Below are 19,930 nucleotides of genomic sequence, written 5' to 3' on the forward strand. Positions count from 1 at the left end.
TCACGCGAAACGCAAAAAGTCAAGGGTGTAAAAGTCACTCGAAAAGTCAAAATTGTCAAGCGAAAATTTTGCTTAAAAAAAGACACACACGTTTACAATAATTGCTATGAACTTCGTTCAAGAGCAATTAATTATGAAAAACATACCCACTAAAACCTAAACTATCGTCTCTTAGTCTTAAATCTAGCTCCATTTTCTACATACATTTGTTTTTGGTTGTGCCTCATAAAATACGAATCAGAGAAAAATGTCTAAATTTGATTGCTTAGAAAAAACAAGTGTTTTAATTGAAAGAAGTACAGAAATGGCGTGCTTGTTTAAGAACTTGGAACCAGCTTACTTTTGTAGCCCGTTTTTTTAGAAGGCTGCTTTTAAATTTGCTCTCATTTAATCAAATAATGCATTCAGAATGTAGATGCCGAGATTCAATTGCTTTAGTTTTCTGATCCTTGCCTTATTGTTTTCGCGAGACCGGCTCGGTCGATCCTTTACAGCGCGACTTTACCCTCGTCGTCCGATAGACTGATCACTAGTCCCACGGGTTGCTGAGGCATGGCCGAACGGATGACATATTATCACAAAAATAGAGCTCGCCTTAACACTAAGAGACTGTAGGTTACAACGTAGTGGGTGGGTATGCTACTCTTATTTGTTTTATGAGATGTTATCAGATATTTTTCGGACTTGAAGAGACCATTCGTTATAATTGATTTTTATGTTATCAATATTAGAAGAGCATTTTGTAAATAGTTGTTGAATCTCTCAGTATTGAAAGTTTTGCTACAAGTTTTCGGTGACTGTCTTTTTGAAATTATGAAGTATAGATATTGAAAGGCATTTTTAATGAACCTTTAAAGTCAGTGATTTTGAATTCTAGATTAGATAACATTAAAAAAAGTTTTCAACATTACACGTGTATGTGGTTCAAACTTCAGCAAGGTGTTTTGAAATAGACCTGACATACACGCAAAAAAGTTAAGATAAATATCGGTTGCGGAAAGAAACCCCCACGGAAAAAAAATCCACTTCATTTAGGTAGGAAATAAACCCCCACGGAAATAAACCCGCACGGAAATAAACCCCCGCGGAAATAAGCCCCCACTTTACTATTAAAGAGTTGCGCATTTAGCGCGTTTGGCCATGCCTCGCGGGCCATGGCCATGCCTCAGCGGCCCGTGGCACTTGATATGAAACTATCACAACCGAACAAATTATCACAACCGAAATTCAATTTTAAAATGGGGGTTTATTTCCGTGGGGTTTATTTCTGTGGGGGTTATTTTCCGTGGGGGGTTTATTTCCTATCTAAAGTTAAATGGGTTTTTTCCGTGGTTAACGCTGTTAGACGAAATTCACCTGAGCTTAACTTAGCGTGCATTGACAAACCAAACCAAATCATTTTCAGAGACTTAATAAACTTCAGGCAACTTAATTAACAATCTGCATTTTTAGTGTAGTCTAAATTGCGCCAAATTCTGCGCAGTGAGCGTGACATACAAACTAAATAAAATCAAGCTATATTTAATTAAAAACCACCTTAACTTACATAAAGCGTTAATACAATTTTGTCTTACCTTAACTTACCTAAAAATTACCTTAAAATTAACCTAAAAGTTAAACTTTAGCTTACGTTACCTCAATTTTTACCTCAACTATTCAACTAAAGAAATTTAAGGTTGAAATTACCTTAATAGTTACGGTGTTTTTAAGGTAAACTTAAGATAACCCTAACTCAATTTACATTTCCATCAATTTGCCCAAAACTCCGTTATAGTAAAACCCTCCGTATTTGTTTAAATGTACATTGACAAAATAAATCAAATTTACGGAATCAAAATAAAAGGCACCGCGAAAAAAATGCGCGATCATTTTTTTAACAGAAAATCCAATCATTTTCAGACACTTAATAAACTTCAGGCAATTTAGTTTGTTTGAGTTGACCAAAGATTTTCCCCAAAAATAACGGGAAAGCGTGAAAAGAGTGTAAAAAAAGCGTTACACCTCTATTTCTCCGATTAATAAGGGTAGAAAGAGCAGTTTTGGAATATTTGTTATAAATCGCAACAGATCTCTGTTCATTTGTCCAAAAATATTGACAGAATTTTCGCCTGGACTTGGATCAACTTTGAAGTCTCGTAGCATCAGTTGTAGTGAGTACGCTGTTGATGGAAATTTCCAACTCAACGATAGTTACGAATCGAGTGAAAGTCAGAATTTGCTTCAAAGTGAAGACATCATCAACAACAACACTTTGACTATTTTGTGTTTGTCTTTTTCTATAATTGGTTAGTTTTTAAAACATCTGTAGCAAAACATTCTTAGAAATGATGAATCGAACAGAAAATGAGATGATAACTATTAATTGCTCAGAATCAATTTTTTTCAAATTCTGGGACAGTTATGAGATTAAAAATATTTAAGATATTATCGTTGATCTGTTAAGCACATTCGTTTACAAAGATTTCCGACCCAAGATCTTCGTTATTAGACCCTCATAAAATTCATGTATTTGTTTTGTTTATCTAGATCTCTCAAATTTTCGAAAAGATGTACTCGAAGCAACAACTGTAATATCGAAACCAAATACATCAACCAGTCCACTCTATCAATCAACAACAGCCGGGATCTCTTTTCAAAAAAAAAAAATGCTTTCAACAATTTACCCCGAAAAAATTTATTATCCCGTCAAGTTGAGTAATAACTCCAGCAGTGAACCGCATAGGTATACCCAAATCTTCACGGGCAAATCTGCCTGATCTTTGTATCTCTTGTTTGTTTTTCCTATGTTAATACATTGAAAATGGAATAATGTTGCGAGAAAGATACTTCAACAAAATCGCCCAAAATTGAAAATAAAATCGCAACCGGTGTTCGCAAAAGTGTCGTTTTAACCGCAGATTTCAGATGCAAACTTTGTGTCCTATTTTTCGCGTGCTACGTAAAAATTTCTTGCGAGATTTAGGTATCTTTTTTGTACTGAGCCTAACTCTATTCCGCACTGAATGTATCTATAATACACATTAATTCCGAATTTGATGTGCTTTTGAGCATGTAAGAGTGGTTTGAAGCTTTATTAATTGATGGCAATTAAAGTCTTATTATAAAAAGCAAAATCGCTGCTGTGGTTAATTTTCAATCCATAAAACAAAAGCTCTTCTCTGAAGCAACTTCTTATCTCCTCTTAATTGTCCATAATCACTTAGACTAAATAGAAGGATTTTTCGCTAAAAATTAAATATGAATCGATTCTGTTTTGTTCTTGCCAACTTCCTTTAATGAGTGGTTTAAAATTTAATTTAACAAAAAAAATATTTTTTCATTTGAGTTGTTTCAATTTTTCTTACGTTTATAGACAGATGTTTTTTGATATAACCCTCTATAAGCATCCATGAGATACAATAGAGGGCATTTTCGGTTGAAAAACCATATATTAATTGATTACTGTTTTGTTCTTGCTAATTTTATTTATTGAGTGGTATCCAATTAAATTTAACGCGATAAAGGTTTTTCAATTAATTTGTTTCAATAATTTTCTGCATTTATTGACAGTTAATTATTAATATGCCCTCTATAACCCCTGTCGTACATCATAATTTAGTGCAGTAAACTTATCATACGATGTACTTAATTTAATCAGTGTACCCATTCCTGAGGGGCATGTGTATAAATCATTATTACTTCACATGCATGTCTGTTGCTACCATTTTCCCACAACGGGAAAATATTGTTCATATTTTATTTGACTTCTGGAATAACAGTTGAGTTATTCTTTCATTCTCTTTATTTTGCTTCTCGCGTACAGTTGCCCAATTTAATTTATTCTTTACTAACTGTCTTGTAACCCGAGTAAAGTAAACATTAGTTCTTACGCGATTCGCCAAGCGAATTCATTTGGAAATTGTGTAAAGCGCACTCGCCGCGCAAGTAGGAGATAGAACGTAAACACAACTCGCGACTCAAGATCAAGTACGCAATATCACTCGCGTACGACATGGCGCAGTCAGCAGTTCAAAAACGAACTCCACTTGGCATTGAGCCATTTTGGGATAAACCTAGTGTAGACCCGCCACTGAAATGGGAAAAGTGGCAGATGCAGGCCAAGTTAGCGCTACTTGCAAAGGAAAATATCACAATAGACACTTTGTTGGAACTCAAACCCGAAACAGTACAACTACACTACCACTTGAACCGATCTATGAGGTTACGATAACAGGATCATCGGCACAATCGGAGCGAGAAAGATTGGCGAGAAACGCCCAATCAAAAATGAATTGGGAAAACCGATGTCAGAGACAACTGGAGATAGGAATAATGTGCGGAGACAAGCCATGGGCGCAAGCCGATCGAAAAACTGTGTCAATGCTATACCTCAGTTTGGGCACTGAAGGACGACGAATTGTCTGTAGTCAAAACCGACACCTCAAGATGGACAGTCTCTCAACAGCAGAACTTTGGACAATCATGGAAACAGCATTTATTCGTCAACGCAACATTACATTCGACAGATATATTCTTCTCACCACGAAACAGACAAGAGGAGAGTCTATCGAACATTTCTTCGGGAAATTGAAAGAACTTTCTGAAAATTGCGAGCTCGGGAGCCAGGAAGACACCCTCATTAGAGACTTATTTATTGCAAATATGTTAGATCCCGAAATTCAACGGGAATTGCTGCGAGAAACATTAGAACCAGCCCAAGCATTACGCTTGGCCATAAATATGGAATTAGGCCAAAGAAACCAGCTACAAATTGCAAACTCGCAATCTGCTCCGCAAGTTAATGCAATAATACCCCAACGAACATTTCGACCACCAAATCAGAGACCAAATACCTCAAGCTTTACTCGATCACCAAACCAACTATGCAGGAACTGTGGCCTAACTTGGTCAACTAACCATAGAGTTAAATGCATTGCGAGAGGCAAGTCTTGCAATAATTGTGGCCTTCAAAACCATTTTTCTCGAGAATGCAGAAAACCAAAATCATCACCAAACAAACCCAATCGCCCTAATGTTAACTCTGTTGAAGAAACTACAACTGACCAAAGAGTAAACGCCATACAAAATATAAACTATAACCCGCAATGCGAATTAGATTACGACAGCTCAGATGACAATATGGTCGCCAGCATTGCAAGTACCGCAATTCAGATTGAACCAAAGAACACTACTCTACAAATTGGTAACAACCATGTTGGACTTCTCATCGACTCCGGCAGTGTATGCAGTATTTTGCCTGAGTCCCTTGCTTCGGAAATCGTGGAAAATTCTCCCCTTGCTCGATGGTTGATGATAGCGCCTCCCCAGGAACTCAAAACATTTTCCAATGAACCTATAAACGTGATAGGTATGATACAGGCACCAATTGCGAGCATTGGATGGCGACTTGAAGAAGCTGAATTTGTTGTAGTTCGGGATGGACTAAAACCACTAGTGGGAAGAGACCTATTTGACGCTCTTGGAATTTCAGTAAATCAAACTCCAAAACCGGAAGGTAGTATGGTCAACACTATCACATCACAATGTCCATTCAAAACACGCATCGCACAACAATTCCCTCAACTTATAACACGTACTGGTTGCTCAAAAATACATATTGTAAATTCCAAATTCCACCGTCATTTCCAGCCAAAACATCAAAAGGGTAGAAAAGTACCCATCAACTTGCAAGAACGAGTAAATACTGAAATTAAAAAACTTCTTGCAGAGGGACATATAGAAAAATTGAATAACTGTTCTGATCAAAATTTTATTTCACCAATTGTAATCACAGTCAAACGAGATCAAACCATAAAACTAGCACTCGATTCTAAAACTCTTAACAAAGCAATACATAAGAACAAATATCAAATGCCAAATATCGAAACATTCATAGATTCGATATCACAAATAATTACAAACTACAAAACAGAACCCGCGGAGCAAATACATTTCTCTACTATTGATCTTAAATATGCTTACAGCCAACTAAATTTACACCCTGAAACTGCTAATCATTGTAATTTCAATATTATCAGTGGTGACATGACAGGCACATACCGATTCAAAACAGGATTCTGCGGTCTTACTGACATGCCTGCCGAGTTTCAGAAGGCAATGGACTACACCCTGATTGGACTTAAAAACACATTTTGTTTCTTAGATGATATTTTAATTGTTAGTAAGGGTTGAGAAGATGATCACTTCCAACTCGTACTGGATTGTCTTCGAAAGTTAGATGCAGACAACCTCCGTATCAATCTCCCGAAATGCCATTTTGCAAAACAACAAATTTCATGGTTAGGATATAATATAACTCAATCTGGAATCTCGCCACTTGAATCCAAAACATCATCCATTATATCATTACAACCTCCTAATACACTCAAAAAATTACGCTCATTTCTCGGCTCAGTCCACTATATTAGCAAATTTATTCCCAATTTAGCTCAACTCTGCCATCCTTTAAGACCTCTACTTCGTAAATCCACTAAATTTGTCTGGACTGACACTCACACATTACATTTTAATGCCATTAAAACTCGCATAGCAAATCATACCGAAAACATGCATTATAACCCCCAATTTGAAACGCGAATCAAATGTGATGCTTCACGTTCTGGTTTGGGAGCAGCACTAGAACAACTAACAGTTGATGGTTGGAAACCGATTTCTTTTGCATCCCGATTTTTAAACAGCAGTGAAGAACGTTATAGTATTAACGAATTAGAACTCCTTGGGGTAGTGTGGTCGATAGAATATTTTAAAAACTATTTATATGGAAAAGAATTTACTGTTATAACTGACCACCGCGCATTACTTTCCATTTTAAAAGAGCATCGATCAAATAAAAGTTATAATAGTAGGTTAGCACGGTGGGTTGACCGTCTATTATCTTATCAATTTTCAATAGAGCATTTGCCCGGCGCAAAAATGGGCCTAGTTGATTACATATCCCGTAACCCATATCAACCAGCAAAAATTGTTTCGAAGTATGACGAAGTATTTCTTGTTGCAACATTATCGAGTATACATGCTGATGCCCAATTACTTCAACAAAAACACAATCTCACAGCTAATTCACTTCATAAATTTTATATTGATATTGATAGAGAACACAAAAATTCCACCAACATTACAGAACAAGTTTTAAACATAGATTATGAATCTCAAAATCCCCAATCTGACATTTCTAATTCACTCGCTTTGCAAAACACTAGTTCAAAATACTATTCAAAACAATCTTCTACTCTAGATATAAAACCCGCTCAGCGGGTACGCTTAACAAATGCTAAATCAAATTTCGCTCCGCGAATTAATAGTCTAAAATCCTCATCCAAACAAACTGTCAATTTAGACATGAATCCCGCTCAGCATGTTCGCTTAACAAATAATAATTCAAATCTCGCGTCGCAAAAACACAACTATAATATTATCCCTTTCAAATCTCAACATATGTATAGCACACACGCTCCAGAAGTACATTTAGCTCATAAAAATAATTCATTCGCGGATCAAATGCCACATATATTTATCCCTTCCACTAATGGTATTAATTGTACTAGTGTACATGATCAGCGAGTACATTTGCGTCAAAACAATTTTCGTACTCTCTAACACATATTCCCCTCCAATAGTTAACACTTCTAATTTAAATGATACCACCCCTAATCTCGCATCGCGAGTACGCAAGTCTTTTAACAAATTAACACCCGCCTGGCATAATCCTTTACTAATTACTCAAAAGACTAAAATGCATTCCTTAGATGACTCTTTTGCAACGCGAGTTACTAAATACCCAAATCATTCCAAATATGCGTCACATAGTCTACCATTTACAACTACTCCAATACAGATTGAGTCTCAAAGACTAGTAAATACAAGAAAAGCGTCACTCACCCACCAAAATACATCCAAATTTAATCCTTTAAGTCATTCTCACTTGTCAATCAAAAATCAGCCTCAAATTCCTACCTTTTTTAGTAAGCCACACTCAAATACCTTAAATAACTCACGTGCCCAATTGGTAAACAAAAATCAAGTGCTTTTTGCCCAAACTCAATCTGAAATTCAGTTGCCTTCCTTTTCATCAATCAATTGTATTGAAAAATCAACAACCTCAATAACAATGAGCCAACAAGCATCTTCTCTCAAGGGAAAATCCCTCTCAACTCGACCTACTAGAGCTTCGCCCCGCGTGTCATTCACTGACAATGCGACAACGAGCACGCCTCGCAGATCTTCATCGCACTCCAACCTAAGTACCCCGCTAACGGATAGCCCACAAGTAATGTCATTCGAACGAGTGGTGGGGAAAGTTTTTAGCAAAGGCCTCATCGCGTCACTGACCAGTAAGGATGCAGTCTTAAAAGAAGTGCGAGACTGCATAATTCGGTGGGACGAAGAAAGACTGAAGGCCCTCAACCCATATCTTCACAGTTATTGGCGGGACCTTCACGTGACAGGCGGGTGCGTCTGCATGGACGAGAAGGTGGCAATCCCCAATGCACTCAAAGAGGCCCTCATTGACGACCTCCATGCTAGTCACCCGGGTAGCTGGGGGATGATATGTATGGCCCAGCACTGCTGGTGGCCATACATGAATCGCGATTTGCTAGTCAAAGCAATAGAGTGCAAATCTTGCACTGCTATCGGTAAAAATTTAAAATCTGTTATTCCCGCAAAACAATTTAAACCACATACACCATGTATAGTACCCAACCAAGAAATACAAATAGACTTTGCAGGGCCCATTAATAACGAAAAAGAACATGAAATATATATTTTAACATGCATCGATAGATTTTCAAAATATCCTTCTGCGGAATTAGTTGAGAATGCAAATGCCTCGAATGTCATAAAATTTTTGGATAATTATATACAAATTCATGGAGTCCCTCGTTCATTAAGAATAGATCAAGCCCGTTGTCTTATAGGTAACCAAGTAAAAAATTTTTGTACAAAAAACAATATCACATTAATACCAGCTCCGGCAAATGATCATCGTGCAATAGGTTTAGTAGAACGATTAATTGGTACAATTAAACAACGCTTGGCATGTATTAAAGACGCACACAAAGAACTAAATACGTTCAGCATTAAAGCAGCATTAAAATCAATTATATACCAGCTTCGCATATGCAAACATAAAACAACTAAGCTTTCGCCATTCGAATCTCACTTCGGGCGTATGGCCAATACACCACTTAGTAATATAAGTACTCAACCTAATTCATCTGACCTCAGTTATGAAAAAATTTTGAATCATTATTTAGATGAAGAAACTGTAACCCCCAACGAATTGCTGCCGGAAGAACATTGGGGAAACATCCGGAGTGATGATGAAGTTGAGCGCAATATGTGCAAGGCGACTAAGGATGCTACTAATCGCGAACGGCAAGCCACAGACAACGAATCACGCTTCCTTCGCACCACGCATGCACACCGCCCACTCCCACTGAAAGAACACGCGGTTCAACTCAATATTGCCAGAAAGAAGCACCTCCACAAGCGATCCAAGAAGAACCTGGACGGATTGTATGAGGTGTTGGCACCAGGATCGGTCGTCCAAAAGACCGACCAATACACTTCGGTCACTCGCGAGCCGGTTAAGGTAGAAGTCACTGTCCGCAATAGTGATATTGCGAAATTTGGCACTCGTGAAGAAAGAAAGACAAAATTGACGGAGTATATCAACCGCAGAGGACCCCGCACGCATGAAAAGACAACGGAAGCCAAGATACTCAGCCATACTAAAGAGTGCACCCGCATCCAGAAAGGAGACCGGAAGATGAAACATCGAAAACGGGAGACTGGTAGCGGCATATCCTCGAACAAATCGAACATTGCTCGCGCAATGCGAGTACGTATGCCGAAAGTTCCGGATAATTTCGCCCCGCAAGTACTACCCGGAATTCCAGAGGCTGCTCCCGATCAGCCAATTATAACGGAAGTGATTATTGCACCTCCCCCTACAGACACGCAGCAAGAAACAATCGAACCACCTCATCCTGCTCCAACAACATCTTTCGCCAATACTCTACCACGATCCACTAAACGAACCCGAAAAAGCCCCAAATATTATGGTTAAGATAAAGACGACTCTTCGGGTGATTCCACAAATTCGTGTCCCCCGAACTTTGCTCCACCCCGTAGGAAGCGTCGAGTGGGTGATATAGAATCGATTCAACCCTCAGTGATACAAACCATTGTGGACACTGCTACGCGAGTTGAACCGATTCGCAACGACTTTCCTTCGCCTAACATAGGACAGGTATCTCCGACGGACCCCCGTATTCGGCCTGCTGATCATAGCAATTCTAACGAACTGATTATTGATAAAGCGGATATGTAAAAACTGATATTTTATTAATTATGACTAGCTATGATAACCAGTAAATATATTGTTAATACTATTTAACCGGTGAATAAGTATTATTATTATTCATATTGTTATTAAAATTTTATTTCATGCAATTTTAATTTTGAAAGCGGGAGAAGTGTCGTACATCATAATTTAGTGCAGTAAACTTATCATACGATGTACTTAATTTAATCAGTGTACCCATTCCTGAGGGGCATGTGTATAAATCATTATTACTTCACATGCATGTCTGTTGCTACCATTTTCCCACAACGGGAAAATATTGTTCATATTTTATTTGACTTCTGGAATAACAGTTGAGTTATTCTTTCATTCTCTTTATTTTGCTTCTCGCGTACAGTTGCCCAATTTAATTTATTCTTTACTAACTGTCTTGTAACCCGAGTAAAGTAAACATTAGTTCTTACGCGATTCGCCAAGCGAATTCATTTGGAAATTGTGTAAAGCGCACTCGCCGCGCAAGTAGGAGATAGAACGTAAACACAACTCGCGACTCAAGATCAAGTACGCAATATCACTCGCGTACGACAACCCCCTATGATATAAAACAAAGTGATTTTCCGGCAAAAAAACATATATGGAATGATTAATGTTTTTTCTTGTTTATTACATATCATGAGTGATTTCCAGTGGAATTCAGCAAACAAAATTATTCAGCTGAGTAAACTCAATACTGCTTTGCGTCTATTTATAGGTGTCTATAGAGTCCATTGTCAGCTGTTTATTGAATTTTTGCCGAAAAATTCCTCCAATAATCGTTACCGATTATTAACTCGTTGACACTCTTCTGATTACTTTAAAAAAAGTTTCACTGCTAACTTGATGAACTTTTTTTAGATACTTTACGATATTTACGAAATTGAAGTACTTTTCGACTGGTGTCAGTTGATAAGTGTTTATCATTTTTTTAACTCAAAAATACCTGATAATTTTCGGAGAAAACGAAAGTGTTTGCAGCTCTTCAAAAAAATTCAATTCAGAAACTCTAAATTTATTTTCTGATTATATTAACAATAAGGAAATTGTTAGGATTAATGCAATTGTCTTCCCACAGCGAACTCTCTAAGTGTTGAAAAATATAAAATCCTCGATAAATAAAAATTTAACCAAGGGTTTCTGATTTCTCTATGATTTTATATGAATGGCAAATGTTAACTCCGTTTCTATGTGGTATCTAATTAAGACTTTACCTACTTCTGATTGCTCAATTAATAAAAATTTAAACCACCTTCTTTACGTTCTTAATTAATAAAGCATTAAACCATATTTACATGCTCAATTAAATAACTTAAAACCTAGTGTTAAAACCTAAGTATTAAAACCTAGTGAAGATTAAATCTATCAGAGGTTCTATAGAACCTCTTTCAGCTGTGAGGAAATGTTATACAGACACGAAATCAAAAATTCCACGCAATCAGGTGTCCAATTTTTTGAAAACGTATTAGCAAGTTTTGGAGAAGCATTATTCTCTTTAACTCAAAAAAACTTGTTGTAGAACTTATGGCGCGAAGGATTCATTGAAAGCGTCTTACGCAGTTGACGGTTATCTGCCAAGAATCTCACAAAACAACGGTTATATGTGTTGATACACGAGTCTTGCAAGATCTCAGCAGATAAACGTCCTCATTTGACTACTCATGTTACAGTTAGAGCGAGTGTAAGCGAAAAATTTGATAGAAGTACTTTCAAAGTTCTGAAATTATGTAAGAAACGCGCGCAATGTGCTGACAGTTTAGTTTTAGGTGCTGAATGCGCTAAAAATATTTTCAGCACTTGTAAATGCATTTCTTATGAGTTTTTTCATATTTCTGACATTATTTCAGCATACTTCTTACCAAAGTTCAGAACAATTTCAGCACATTCTTTAAAATCAACAATTCCAAAATCAGCGCATTCGATTGCGCGAATTTCAAAAACAAACGTGTAAACTACTATTGTGACTTGCATGTATTAAAGAGATCCCGTTGTAGATATTGACAAGACTGCAGCTATTAGTTTGTCAGATTGCTTTTACGAGTCTATAACTAATGATAGTGGTCTATGGAGCAACAGTTACGGACATTTGAGACGTGATCAAATTGCATCCAGAATCAGACTCAAATTCCACACTGTTGATCAGCTGGTTAACAGAATGTACGGTTAGTACAGTCGAAAGTCTTAAATAAATCTGATTTTAATTAGCAGGAGTGAGTTATAAGTTTTTTAAACCAATTATTCGGGGTTTTAGAGTTTTCTCTAAAATTGTCATTAAGGTGTCAGGAAAAAATACCCAATGCCAAAATACCCAACGTGACAAAATACCCAATATTTTATTCTAACGTTGAAACTATCAGAACGATTATTTAGCATAATATTTAGTTAGTGCGTTTGGCCATGCCTCGCGGGCCATGGCCATGCCTCAGCGGCCCGTGGGACTTGATATGAAACTATCACAAACGAACATGGGATTAAACTAGCAACTTAATTACGAGAAAACATGCTTGTAAAATTGAGTGCTAATTTGTAATCGGATTATTGAACGAAAAGATTAAAGGGAATAAATTGGGTATAATGGCATTGGGTATTTTGGCAAGAAGAAGAAGAAGTATTCCCTGGACGAGATGGTAACAACAGAGTAGTTAAAGTGAAAACGGCTTACGGCACTTTCGTCCGCCCCGTGTCCGGTCTCGCCCGTGTTTTCGCTGATTAGCTTTTTTGTTGATATTTTTGCGCTCCGGTTTTAGGCAAAGGGGGTTGCATATAGTTTTATTCAATTTAATTTGGGTTTATGGATTCTAACTGGAATTAGAAACAATATTTATTTGGTGGATTTATTCGTGTTTTACCCTCTTATTCCTGTTGCCCCCGTGGAGCATGTTGCGGATGCAACTTCAAGATGGCTAAATACGGAAGTTAAGATGATTTGCCGCAAAAAACTTGACTTTATTTCCCACATTGGTAACTGTCAGTTACCAAAAAACATGGAAACAAAACATCTGAATTTGACTTTTTCAATGCTAGAAATATGTTTTTCACTACATATTAATGGTAACTAACCGACATTCAACCTTCTGATGTTACAAATACAGACGCTAACGATTACTTGGTTGTGACAAGAGCAGACAATGATCTCCTGCATGGATTTTTTACTGGAATCAGATGTCACCAAGGACAATTTTTTTTGCAAGTTGGGTTTCAGACGTCACCCCTACAAGAGGTTCTAGTTTTTTACTGGTTTCAGACGTCACCAGCAGAAGTCCGCCCGAGGTCTCAGACGCCACCTCTGATGTCCTGTTCCCCGGTTAGATCGAGCCAAAAATCTCTAATTTTTTCGACAAAAAGCCACCAAAAAATCGAAATTTGTCCCCCAAAAAACCTGTTTTCTGTTACCATAACACCTCAATTGATAAACTTTGACTAATTTTCTTATTCTAATAGCAAGTAAAAGCAATTTAACTACTTTAAAAGAAAAATTTGGTGAGAAAAAGGCCAAAAGTCAGAAAAACGGTCGCAAAATCAGAAAAATCAAAAAATCCATTTTGATTTTCTGGTTGCATATTCTAATGAAATACCAAAAAAGCCTTCGAACTATTTTTTTGAGCTAATTTTCAAATAGCGAGAAGGCCATTCTAGTCGATATATTATACTGGAGTCTTAAAAACAAGAAATGTTAGAAAATTTTTTCTAAAATCAGAAAATTCAAAAAGTCCATTCTGATTTTCTGACCACATATCCAGTTGATTCACAGTAAAAACGGTTAATCTAGTTAGTTTGTTTAGACTGTGAGTTTGTTTTGAAGTAGTCAGAAACCCATTTTAGTCAATGTATTGCACAGGGATCTCAAAAACAAGAAATGTTAGAAAAATTTTTCTGAAATCAGAAAATTCAAAAAACTCATCTTGATTTTCTGACCCCATATCTTTTCGATTCACAAATAAACTCTTGAACTATCTTTGTGAGTTAGTTTTGCAGCAGCCAGAAAGCTATTTTGGGTCGATATAGTATACTGAGTAATCAAAAACGAGAATTGTCAGAAAAATTTTTCTGAAATCAGAAAAATCAAAAAACCCATTTTGATTTTCTGACCCCATATCTTTTTGATTCACAATATAAACTCTTAAACTATCTTTATGAGTTAGTTTTGCAGTAGCCAGAAAGCTATTTTGGTCGATTTAGTATACTGAGTCATCAAACACAAGAATGGTCAGAAAATTTTTCTGAAGTCAGAAAAATCAGAAAACCCATTTTGATTTTCTGACCCCATATCTTATTGATTCACAAAATAAACTCTTAAATTATCTTTGTGAGTTAGTTTTGCAGTAGCCAGAAAGCTATTTTGGGTCGATATAGTATACTGAGTAATCAAAAACGAGAATTGTCAGAAAATTTTTTCTGAAATCAGAAAAATCAAAAAACCCATTTTGATTTTCTGACCCCATATCTTTTTGATTCCCAATATAAACTCTTAAACTATCTTTATGAGTTAGTTCTGCAGTAGCCAGAAAGCTATTTTGGTCGATATAGTATACTGAGTCATCAAAAACGAGAATTGTCAGAAACTTTTTTCTGAAATCAGAAAAATCAAAAAACCCATATTGATTTTCAGACCCCATATCTTATTGATTCACAAAATAAACTCTTAAACTATCTTTGTGAGTTAGTTCTGCAGTAGCCAGAAAGCTTTTTTGGGTCGATATAGTATACTGAGTCATCAAAAACGAGAATGGTCAGAAAATTTTTTTGAAATCAGAAAAATCAGAAAACCCATTTTGATTTTCTGACCCCATATCTTATTGATTCAGAAAATAAACTCTTAAATTATCTTTGTGAGTTAGTTTTGCAGTAGCCAGAAAGCTATTTTGGTCGATTTAGTATACTGAGTCATCAAACACGAGAAATGTCAGAGTTTTTTCTGAAATCAGAAAAATAAAAAAACCCATTTCGATTTTCTGACCCCCATACCTTATTAATTCACAAAATAAGCTCTTAAACTATCTTTGTGAGTTAGTTTTGCAGTAGCCAGAAAGTTGTTTTAGACAATATAGTACACTGGGATCTCAAAAACAAGAAAAATCAGGAATTTTTTAAAATTTTTTCTGAAGCCAGAAAAATAAAAAAAACTCCTTTTGATTTCCTGACCTTACATCCTGTCTATTTGCAGTTTTGAACTCTTATGCTATTCCTGTGATTTTACACTGGAGAGAAAGCTATATAGGTCAATACATTGAATTGTGATCTCAATAACGCGAATAGCCAAGAAAACTTTTTTGAAATCAGAAAATTCAGAAAAATAGTTTATTTTTCTGACTACACATCGCCTTGAAAAGCAAACCAAGTTGTCAAACTAGCCCTCTGATTTACCATGCAATTGACGAAAGTTGATATTAGTCAGCCTCAAAAAAAGTGAAGTTAGAAAGGCCTTTCGAAAAAAAAAGAAAAACGATTTCGATTTTCGGACTGCACAAAAAAAACCTAAATTATAAATCAAACAGTCTAACTCATTTTTTGAGTAAGATTTTAAAATCGTCTCAAAATTTTTCTTTTCGAATATATTATATTCGGAGTCGGGAATCAATAAGAGTTACAGAAAAAAGTTCGAAACAGGTTTCTTTAAAAATAGAAAACTCTTATTACAAAATCCCAAGAACACCTCCGATAAAGAAAGCAAAACACATAAAACAACTTCCCAGCTAGCACAAAGATCTGATTTTTCGAAAGATTTGCAAAACGATATATATAAAATATAGCCTTCAGCAAAAAAAAACAAACGCAAAAAGTTTTCCTCTGTTAACTTTAAGAACCGTTTATTTTTTTCCTTGTCCGCGGTCACAAACGTCACCGAGAAGAAGTCCCTATTCCACTGCTGGTCTCAATAGTCACCAATCAGAAGAACAAATTTTCAAATTTTGCACGGTTCCAGTAGTTACCGAGAAGAAATCGATAATTTTTACTGGTTTCAGAAGTCACCATTGTAAAATGAGAAGCCTTTTTTTTTGGTATCAGTAGTCACCCCATTTAGAAGATTTCAATTATTTCAAGAAGAGCAAAACATCTCTCAACCACCTCAAACAGTTCTACACAGAGAAGTCCTTAGTGGGTTTTCCTAAATCAATACAGAGACAACTCAACAACCAACGTTTTTTCTTGTAACCCTCGTTGCCTAGTCGCTCCGAAAAAAATTTTTATTATATAATTTGTTTTCAGCAACCTCCTTTTGGGCTTCTCGTAAAAGTAAAACGGTAGAACTAATTGTTTTTTGCTTACATTCAGGGAGAAAGCACAAACTAAAGTTTACAGTCATTGTCCGAAAAAAAATTATTTGAAAACAAAAAAGAAAATCTATTCGTAGCAGTTATTTGGTCCTGTTAAAAAAAAGACGACAGGTTCGAACGAGTTTTTTTCTTTTTTAGCAAATAAAATCTACAATAATTAGCACCATCACAACCTTAGGATTCTTGTTTTCGAAAAAATTTGCGTCGCTGAACTTTTATAGGAAATTTGGCTGATTAGCCAAATTAGATTTTGACATCAAAAGTTCGTCGCTCCGGTTTTTAGCCGTTTTCATTTTAACCTGAAAGACAAGCATAACAACAACAACAACAACAACAACAACAACAACAACAACAGAGATCAAAGATGTCGCAAAGGAACAACGACGAGTGTCAGTTTGCAGTAAACATGTTTAAATCAACGGAAAGTTCTTTGAAAAGCCAGCCTGATTTGTTACAGAAGGCAATAGACAATAGAAAGAGCTTCCGACCATTAAATCTACTGATAAGCAGAGCCAAAACGCTGCAAACAGAATTGGACAAGAAGACAGAAGTAGTGTTGAGGGCGAAGCCTCACCAGAGTACAGCAACTTCGATTCTCGACAGACAGAGAGCCTTAACATCCAGACTGCAGCAATCCGAACTGGAAGTTGACACATTGGAAGATGATGGTCTATTAAGCCAGTCCTCAACAAGATTTCGCGATGAAGTCACAACTCCCTCTCGCACAAGCAGCCGACGACTGGATTCAGAACGATCAACACCAACACGTAATGTTATCACTGAACATTTGTCGAGCAAGCAGCCACTTCACAACCGAACGACACAACAGTATTCATTAATCCACCAGAGAGGCTTCCGAAACGTCAACGAACCTTGTCCAACCCTTCAAGATGAATGTGGAAACCCATTCCTTGGCAAAGCAATTATTGACAAGCCTCTTAATCATCGACCTGAATACTTGACAATAGATCAAATCCCTCAGTCATCTAAACAAAACTACGTTCAGCCTATGCATTATTGTTTCACAAACAATCTACAACCAACAACAGCTGCAAACGTAGTTTCGGACGTCCAGAGCTATTGTTTTTCAAAAGAACAAGATGTTCAACTCAAACCTCAAAAGCCTGAAAACAGTTTTGTGCAACGTGTCAGTTCTTTCAACATCGGTCTCAATGATCCCGTAAAAAACAAAACCTTGACAAACAGCTTGCCAATTCAGGGTTTAGCAGTTCAAAGGCCTCCTGTTTACCCATCTACTACCCCAGCGCAAGCAAACATCCAGTCAGTGCAGAGCGATCTACAACTTCTTACAACGCATTCCACAACCGCTCAAGAAGCGAACAAACCAGTCCATAGCTTCAATCCGGCTACTCAAACCAGTATGGTGGATAACGGTCAGAACAACACAAACGCTTATTTATCATATCCTTTACCCATCAAGAACATGGCAGCTGAACCCGCTGTGAATCGAAAACATTCAAACGACGAAATTTCGCACTTGCGACCTCCCCCTCTACCTAATCTTTATCCAACTAACATCTTGCTAACTTCAAGCGTAAGGCAGCATCAGGCTCCAGTGTTTGCTACAGCTGGACAATTTGTCCCCTTAATGACCAATAGTGAACTTCAGCCAACATCCGTCGACCTAAAATGATCAATCGAATTGTCGCCATTAAAATTGCAAAATTTTAATGGTAACCCCATGCACTACCACGAGTGGATAATTTTTTCTCAATGGTTCACAAAAACATTTCACTTACTGACACACACACAGAATAACCTACCTAGAGAGTTCAGTGTCGGGTAAGGCGAAGGATCTGATACATGCTTACTCTTGTGATCCATCCTATTATAATACAGCCCTCAACGAGATAATGAGCCGCTTTGGCGACCCTTCAGTTGTTGTCAACGCTTTTATCAACCAATTAGAGAGCTGGAAATGTAATAGTTCTTACAATAAGCAATCCTTCATAGCATTCTCTTCACTTCTAAAGAGACTTGTCCAGGTTTTTCAGAACCTAGGTTTTCAAGCCGACCTTCAATCGTCTACTTTATTGAGGAAAGCGAAGGAAAAAATTCCCCACAAATTGCTTCTTAAATGAAATGAATACACCCTGACAGAGAATGTTACAACAACTACCCTTGTTGAGTTTCAAAAATGGCTTGATGTTCAAGCAAGGGTTTATGACAAAGTAAACCAGGAAAATAGAACCAGTACCTTCACTCACAACAAAAACGGTAATTATCCTGCTGTGACAGCACAACAATCGGTTCAAGAACAGTTTAAGCTAACAACTGCCAGACAGTCTCAAAGGAACGATTTAGATCAACGAAAGGTTAATCATAACGGCTCGAAAAATGAGCAACAGTTTGCAAACAAGCACACAAATTGTGTTCAATGTCACAAACCGCATTTTGTTGCAACTTGTTCCGACTACCATAAATTGTCCCCTGAAAGTCGATTCCAAACTATCCAGAAAATAGCTTGTGTACGAACTGTTTAAGTAATCAACATCGCAGACACACTTGTCCCTCCTCGAAGCGTTGTCAGGTGTGTAATGGTTTTCACCAAAAGACACTACATAATCCAGCTAAACAATTCAGCAGAACACATGCCGCTTTTACTACCAGCAACGTCCAACAGCAAACTAAAACCTCAGGTCAACAAAATTGGTCATCGAAAGACGACAACAACTCACAAACGCAAAAAAGTAATGAAGAAACTCAGAATAAAATAACACAATTCAAACCCAAAAGCAATCTCAGGTACGGAAAAAATTTTGGAAATAAGTTTAATCAACAGTCATCGAAACGTGCCAATTTGAATGGACCTTCTACCAGCCAAAATTTCAATGTCAACCAAATATCCAGTACAACGAAAGATTGGTTTGAGCAGTTACAGCTGCTGCCAGTATCCTATATCAAAGAAGATAAAGTATTCGACACGTATGCTCTCATTGACCCCGGCAGTCAGTTTACGGTTTTATTAGATGCTGTTTCTGACTACCTGGAACTCCCACGCAAATATCAATCTTCAACTACTGTTCAATATCTAAGCGTTGATTACGAAATGCCCCTATCAAAAATAAAGCAACCAATAACAGTTTGCCCTTTTAATCAGTTTGATGAAAAGTTCCAAATATCCAGAGCCTACAGCACCCCTACACTAAACGTTAATGCAGCCAATGTCACTGAGCTAAACTATGTTTGCGATGCTTTCAATGAACTTCGACACATATATTTCCCAGACATTGCCGAAGGTAAGATTGGAGCACTCCTTGGTGTCAATGCTTTTGCCTTTACGCATCCTACTGAA

The 19,930-nt window shown here is 36.9% G+C and overlaps 1 protein-coding gene across 1 annotated transcript in view; it reads left to right on the plus strand.

Annotated features, from left to right (window-relative positions):
- The window catches only part of LOC142351174 (uncharacterized), a 51,343-nt gene that overhangs the window by 1,457 nt on the left and 29,956 nt on the right, over positions 1–19,930 (plus strand). Inside the window, exons 2-4 of the mRNA XM_075403295.1 lie at positions 2,097–2,285; positions 2,527–2,621; positions 12,333–12,501. Coding sequence (XP_075259410.1) covers positions 2,097–2,285; positions 2,527–2,621; positions 12,333–12,501 — 453 coding nt within the window. The remainder of the gene's footprint in view (positions 1–2,096; positions 2,286–2,526; positions 2,622–12,332; positions 12,502–19,930) is intronic.

The sequence above is a fragment of the Convolutriloba macropyga genome, chromosome 12 (assembly GCF_964194025.1).
Source record: "Convolutriloba macropyga chromosome 12, txConMacr16.3, whole genome shotgun sequence".
Taxonomy (NCBI): Eukaryota; Metazoa; Xenacoelomorpha; order Acoela; family Convolutidae; genus Convolutriloba; species Convolutriloba macropyga.